General features: G+C 45.8%; 2 protein-coding genes across 3 annotated transcripts; one reads left to right on the forward strand and one right to left on the reverse strand.

The window, feature by feature from the left end:
- Nucleotides 1–598: 598 nt before the first annotated feature.
- On the reverse strand, nucleotides 599–1,892 carry LOC127297054 (probable rRNA-processing protein EBP2 homolog). Of its 2 annotated transcripts, none has more exons than XM_051327306.2 (2): nucleotides 1,782–1,892; nucleotides 599–1,591 (listed from the first exon to the last, which is right to left on the reverse strand). In XM_051327306.2, the coding sequence occupies exons 1-2, from the start codon at nucleotides 1,782–1,784 to the stop codon at nucleotides 722–724; spliced, it is 873 nt and encodes a 290-aa protein (XP_051183266.1). In that variant the 5' UTR covers nucleotides 1,785–1,892; the 3' UTR covers nucleotides 599–721. The 2 variants fall into 2 exon arrangements, with proteins under 2 accessions (XP_051183266.1, XP_051183265.1); XM_051327305.2 differs by having other exon boundaries at nucleotides 599–1,596.
- Nucleotides 1,893–3,317: 1,425 nt separating this feature from the next.
- On the forward strand, nucleotides 3,318–6,569 carry LOC127297053 (uncharacterized). Its single transcript, XM_051327304.1, has 4 exons — nucleotides 3,318–4,613; nucleotides 4,687–4,969; nucleotides 5,602–5,666; nucleotides 6,219–6,569. Exon 1 carries the CDS (start codon nucleotides 3,368–3,370, stop codon nucleotides 4,364–4,366), a length of 999 nt encoding a protein of 332 aa, XP_051183264.1. The 5' UTR covers nucleotides 3,318–3,367; the 3' UTR covers nucleotides 4,367–4,613; nucleotides 4,687–4,969; nucleotides 5,602–5,666; nucleotides 6,219–6,569.
- Nucleotides 6,570–7,209: the final 640 nt, after the last annotated feature.

Raw genomic sequence — 7,209 nt, forward strand, 5'->3', positions numbered from 1 at the left:
GCCACAAACATAAAAGGCAAAAAGAAGGAAAAGACAGGCATTGCAAGCTAGCATCGCGGTATTTTAGATAACGTGTAACATTGTAATAAGCAATCATGTAAAAATATACAATAAATCATTGATAGCCATCACCAGCCAAGCAGCAACTCAACGAATATATGCATATGAATTCATTGCAAACAGTGTAGCTCATCTGAAGCAGCAAGAGCTGTAGCAAATGCAGAAGTTGTTTCAGGTTCAGAACTGGTAAGAAAAAATAATCTGCAAGAAAGAACAAGAAAGACATGACAATCAAATATGTTAGTTCAATTTGAGCAAGACATGAAAAACCAAACCATTGACTATAAAAACAACAGCAAATGAGGGTAATCTAAGAAACCAAGACTCCTTTCACCTTGGCTGCACACAGATACAATAAAAGGCTGCGTAAGGAGTTAAAAAACAGGGAGGCACGAGCAGCTGTAGTACATTGTTAATGGTAAGATAATATTTAAACTGCATCCAAAAGAGCAATCACAAGTTAAATACAAAAGGCACCACATCTTATGGAGAATAGCATAGCTAGATATAATAAAATGGTCTCGTATTCGGGCTGCCTCCACAAATTCCCTATCTCGATCTAACTTCTGCATATAGTGATACAGCACTGCAGCGAAACAACATAACGACAAGAACATAATAGCGTCACGGCAAAGCAGGAACAGACTCTTACAACACTGCATCAAAACATTTTCCTCTTCTTGTTTCCCGACTCGCCCTTCTGGTTGTTAAATCCTCTGAAGTCGTTGGTCGTCTCGGCAGTGTTTTGCTTCCTCATCCCTTTCCGGCCACCATGCCCAAACTTGGAATCTTTTGACCTGCTGTTCTTCCCCTGTTTCCGCTTAGAAAGACCACCGGACCTATCACCAGGAGAAACACCAGGCCTCTGCTTCTTATGCTGCTTGAGTCCTTCCTCAACTTCGAAATTAATGTTTGGGCCGTCCTCCTTCCCCTTGGAGAACCCGCCCTGCTGCCTCTGCTTCCTCCACTTCTTCACCGACTCGATGTTCTCCTTCTTCTCCTTGGCCCTCTCCTTGAGCTTCTCCGCCTGCACCTCCTTGGACCTCTTCTTCATCTCCCTGGCCTTCTTCCTCTCCTCGGCCTCCTCAATCTGCTTCTTCTCAAACAGGAGCTTCCCCTTGATCTTGTGCATGTGGGAGTCGGTCTTGACCATCTCCGCGTAGTAGTCGGCCGGCCTGAGGAACCGGACCTTCTTGGACTGCAACTTCTCGAAGGCCTGCCTGGTGCCATCCAGAGCCTGGGTGTAGAAGGCAAGCTCGCGGGTAAGATCGTCATTCACATCGACCTTCTCCCCCTGATCGTGGTCGATGGTGAGCTTGTGCATCCAGTCCGCGTTCTCCGGCCAGGCTATGTCCTCGAGCTTCTCGAGGAGCCGCTCCTTGTTGTATATGGCCTTCTTTGATGGCTCAGCCTGCAGCTCTTCTTCCTCTGAATCGTCTTCTGATTCTGCATATTCCTCGTCAGTGTCATCGTCGGCCAGCATGGGCTCTTCTTGGACCATGGGCTCTTCGTCGCTTTCAAGTTCCACCATCTTCGCTGTACCAGGGAGAAAATGGGTGTTAATTGACAGAATCAAATAACGCAAGCACGACCTAGGGTTCAAAAGGGGGCCTGAACTTTGAGTTTTCTTCCACTGACTTCGCAGTTGCTTAAATTCGGCGGCGATTGTGTGCAGTAAAGGAGAGAGGAAGGGGGGAAGGAGGAGAGGAGGAGGTACTCACCATGCCTACGAGGGACCATCGCTGACGAGGAGGGTGGCGCGCCGCCGGAGAGGTTTGCGGAGAGACGCGCGGGCGGGCGATGAGGGGAGAAGGGGGCGCTGGGGTTCTTGGAGGAGGGCAAGGTTGTACTTTTTTTTCAGCGGAAGGCCAAGAAGGTTGTTCTAGGGTTATAAGCGATTGCTGTAACGTATTTTGGACCGGGCCGTTCCTGTTGATGGGTCGAATCGGGCCTGAAGAGATAGGATGCTGGGCGAAAACTGGCCTTTTGGAGTTTTGGACGAAAACGGCAGCGAGGTCATAGGCTAATAAAAAATGCAATAATGTTTTTAATGAAAAAAAATATCCCTATGACATGTGGGTTTTTGGAGGACGAGCGATGACACGCACGGGGTTCGCGCTATGTCCGCATCCATGCTAGCTTTGGGTCCTCACCGACATAAAAGCGGACACAACCGCTTTTAGGTCGTCCATTTGGATCATGTATTTCATCCACGACCACCCATTTGAACACGTCGCGGATAAAATAGGTGATCGTGTTGGAGATGCCCGAGGCCTTGAGGGCCGCATGTGTCCGTTCGGAGGTAGGGTAAGGGAGGGCGATGTATAGTTCATGCCCAACGAGCACGACAGGTAAGCCAAGATTGACGCCTGCCTTCGGAGGTGCATATCATTCTCACTAAGTACCATGACATGTTCCTGCAATCTGTTTGACGTGAACTGGTACCTAAGGACTCTAGGAGCAGGGGATTGTGAGGAGGCGGAAAAACCCATCTAGATTTTCGTCCCCTTGCTGACGACGTCAGCGGTCCGCTCCGTCTCCGGTGGCCTTGGGGCCTTGGAAGTGTGGTAGACCACAACCTCTCGTTGGTAAGAGGGTTTCTTACTTTGTTAGGTTGTTTTCAGTGTCTTGTTCGGGATATTGAGGCGGTGGCTACATCCTGAAATCGGAGTATAAGGCTTAAACTTTGGGATGAAGGTAGTATGTAGGATACTCCTTTGAGAAAATCTAAAGGTAACTAAGATAAGACTGAAGAGCCCCCATAACAATATGGAGCGGTAGAGACAAGTGAAAACAGCGGTAGGTCGCCGCCATGGCGTCGGCGTGCACTGTTTAGCACCACCACCGCAGGGGAAACCTCCATCGATCTACTGATGGCTTAGCAATAATACGGATGCATCTTCTGTGAATTGCATAATATCTGCTATAGAATATAGATGTAAATTGCGCAAATTGGGAGTAGTGAGCTAATCAAAAAAACTGGCACAAATATTTGAATGAACAACGGCTAAATTTCTAAATATTGGATCTCCTTTGTTCATACACAAGAGTCAAGTTATACAATGAAGTACCTAGACTTTCCGGTGGTTTTTGAAAACTGAAGTTAGAAAAAGGAAATCAAATGTAGACTAGGCAGTACCAAAAAATCGCTCTAAATAAACTCTAAACAGAACTTGTAGTAAAAAAAGAAAAATTAAAATTAATAACCCAATTAATAAAGACGAGGAGGGGACTGGTCACCTCGGTCTTTCCGAACAGACCTCCAGCTTCCTGAGACTGACGGATCACTGGTCCGCTCCATAGGGGAATGGTAGGGTTTGGCAGCAGAGCCTCGATGGAGCTCAGGTTGGGGCCTCGCCGGCGTTCCCCCCGGATGCTAGCCCTAGTAGGCGACGGAGCGGATCTCATCAGCACTCTCCCCGACGACCTGCTACTCCTCGTCCTCGCCCGCCTGGGATGCGCCGCCGCCGCCGCACGCACCGGCGTCCTCTCTCGCCGGTGGCGCGGCCTCTGGGCACGCCTCCGCCGGGTCGTCTTCAACGACGTCGCGCTCCACTCGCTCGAAGCTGCGCTCGGCTGCATCCCTCCTCCCCCGCCCGCGGTTTCCCTCCTCCAAATCCGCTTCCCCATGCCGCGCGGGCGCGTCCCCAAGAAGCAGCTGGTGGACACCAACCGCGTCAACTCGTTGCTCCGCGCCGCCGCGCGGCTCGACCCGGAGGAGTTCTTCTTGGCCTTTCCCTGGGACCTATTCCAAGCCCACGGTCTTCGCCTCCTCCTCGACCTGCCTTGCTTCCACCGTGCCACCTCCATCGAGGTCGAGCTGGATCTTTGTTGCACTATCCGCTGCGTGCCAGCCGGCGGTGAGTTCTCCGCACTCGAGAGGCTGTCCCTGTGTTCCTGCACCGCCGATCTCGACGCCTTGCTCTCCCGCTGCCCGCTATTGCGGACGCTCCGGCTCACTGACGTTCGGTTCCATGACGATGTCATGAGTGTCAACTCACCACTGCTGCAGGAGCTTATTGTGGTCCATGGGAGATTTGTAGACCATGTCAACATTGTTGCCCCCATGCTAACACAATTGACCATGTTCTTTGAAATCTTCCATACACATAGTATTTCCATCTTGGCACCAATGATGGAGAAGTTCTCGTGGGGATGTTATTTATATGGGAACCAAGCTACGTTTGGTGTTTGGATACTCAGGAAGCTGAGTCTAAATACGGCAGAGGGGCAAGGGCAGCTCTCTTCGCTGCACGTGAATGCCTGTGTTCCCACTCGTGTTCAATTTTCTGCAATCTTTGGGTAAACTAAATTCTGTGCATGACATATATCCTCAAAAACTGTTTTTTCAGAGCCCGTCTACTAATTTTTACGGTGAAACGGACAACCTTGAGCAGCAGATAGTGAAGCATATGATTGTTCCCTTCTATGTTCTGGAGCTACACCTCACAACAAAGGAGCACGTTTACGGAGCATTTGTGGTTCATCTCCTTGGGATAAATCGAATTCATTGTGTTATGCAAAGGCTTAAGGTCAACCTACAGAGACCAGAGGTATTTCTCTGCTCTTATTGTGTATCTCAGTAATACAGAGTGTAGTAGTTCACATATACCTCATTTGTTTTAGGAAAACGAAGAAGGATGCCTACCACACTGTCGCTGTGATTCTCCGAACTGGAAATCCCAAACTATCTCTTTGACTTCTCTCGAAGAAGTAGAAATCACAGGCTTTGATGGAGAGGATCATGAGTTTGATTTGTTGAAATTGATACTCAGATGTGCACCAATTCTGAAAAGAATAATTTTGAAGCTGTCACAGGAGGCCTCGGAAAGTAATGACAGATGTGCCAAAATATACAATATCTTAAGGGTGCATTCTTCCGTGGAATGCTCTATTTATCTTAGCTCTGGTGAGTATATGTTTGGCATCACAATTAGCATGCTCCTAGATGAAACAGAGATATAATTTTTAATCCTTCTAGGATTTTTCGAAACCTAATGTCAAGCTTTTATTGGAATGTTGTTGCTTTGATTGTTAATTCTTGTAGTTTTGTCGAAAATGTGTCGTTGGCATGCCATATAAAGTTTGGTTGTGCATGCGTCCCATTTATTAGCTAAATAAACATGTATATTTCCACTGAATTTTTGTGCCCACACCCTCAGAAGTAGAAACTGAATGCCTGAATGGTAGAGTGGGTGATAAGAAAATAGCATTATGCTTATGCAGGCTTCCTTACCTTAGTTGACATTTTGATTTATGTAATCTTCTCTATTGATGATTCCCTTCTGTTTTGCATCTGTATTCGAGTTTCTAGGTTAGCTGAAGTTGTCTTTCTTAATTAATTGGCATTGGCCTTTGACACTAATAGTTTCAGTTAAACTTTGTTCAGCAATTACTCTGTTCTTTGTTTCTTCTGTCAGCATCTACTTCATTTTATTTGCCAATGACAACATTCTTTACACATACAGCAACATTGACAGCAACTACATTTTTGTATCATGATATTGACTGGAGATGATTTTCGATATGCCTTCTCTGCAGGGTTAATACATGGCAGCCAGAATTGCACATTGACATGATTCTCATCCTTACATTGGCGATTCATGGTGGGTATCGACAAGATCATCTTTTTCCCATCCTTTTCATGTTGTCTAGAATCTCTAGGGTGGATGAAATTTTACATGCCAAATATAAAGCCTGGTTGTGCATGTATCACATTTGTTTCCTGTATATGCTATATTGGCACTGAATTTGTCTGCGCACACCCTCAATGTCTTTTTATCAAAATGGACGCTGAGTGGTAGAGTAGTTGATAATTATTTCAAAATTCTCTGCAGGCCTCCTTATCTTAGTTGCCCTTTGGTTTTATGTAATCTTCTCGATTGATTATGCTCTTATGTTTTTTTGCATATGTACTCAAGTAGCAAAAACCGAGTTTCTATATTAACTGAACTTTGTTGTCTGATCTGGAGTTGTCTTCTCTGAATTTTCATTGGCCTTGGATTTGACACCAGTTATAGTTCCGTTCAAGTCTTTTTGGCAAGTAGTTTGCTATTTCTGTTTGCTCTCACCACCTAGTGTGTTTTAATAGCCAGTGAAAATTATGTATGCATGCTACGATACTAACCAGAGCTAGTTTCAATTTGCTTCCTCTGTAGGTTAATTCATGGCAATCAAAATTCTCCCTCGACAGATTCTTACTGTTACATTTCTGGATCCATGGTGTGAATCGACAAGATCATCCTTTCCCATGATGACAACCTTCTTATGATATCATTTGGTTTTAGAATTTGTCCTGCTTGCTGCAACCATTAGAAAAGGTGTTGTTTTGGCAGTGCACTGCCTCTGTTTGCTAGGAGTATTGTACCCTTAGTTATATTCATTTGTTGAAGTGGCACAAATTATTTTGCTCAACCTAGGTCAGCTATGTGCTCCAAGTGATCTCTGTTTCGACGCTGACTGAAGGAGATTAGCTCGCTCTCTTATCCTGAGAATCACGTTATGTTTCATCTCTTGTCTGAACTACTGCATTATGTATGTTGAACAGGTTATTTGTTTCGGAATATGGTTTCTTTGTGAAGTCCGTAGCGAGAGTTTTCCCGTTTAATAGTAGGGAGAGTTTTTATTTCAAAATTTCACCATGGTTGCTCTGAGCAAACCGAAACCCAGTTTGCTGATGACATTTAGCGAGTCAGTTATTTCTCTGAATGATCATGGTTGATGGTGCGCATTCTCCCCACCCGAATTTGATTCCAGGCATTTCTCTGAATGCTGATTGCTCTTTTCAAAGGTCGCTGCCGTGGCCTTGTTCAGCAGCGCCACCGTGACGGTTTTAGTCCAAGCATCACTACAAGCAAAATACCCAAAGCAGCATTGTCCCGCCCTTGCACCTCCAGTATGCACTAATCCTGGATTCACACTGAAGCATGCTCATATGATTCGAATTTTGATCTGGTCCTGGTCTGATTTGAATGAAATTCGTATTGCAAAGCAGCTGCTCATGTCACACTGAAACTGAAAAAAAAAATCGTCAGTTAACTTTTTTATTTGCAGTAGCTACAGAGTAACACGTCCATGGTAAGTTTTCTTCTACGCATGTTTTGCTCCAAGCCTGCGCTGGAATTGGGGAATTTTATTTTTTGCCCCTAT

Source organism: Lolium perenne, chromosome 4, assembly GCF_019359855.2.
Source record: "Lolium perenne isolate Kyuss_39 chromosome 4, Kyuss_2.0, whole genome shotgun sequence".
NCBI classification, from domain to species: Eukaryota; Viridiplantae; Streptophyta; class Magnoliopsida; order Poales; family Poaceae; genus Lolium; species Lolium perenne.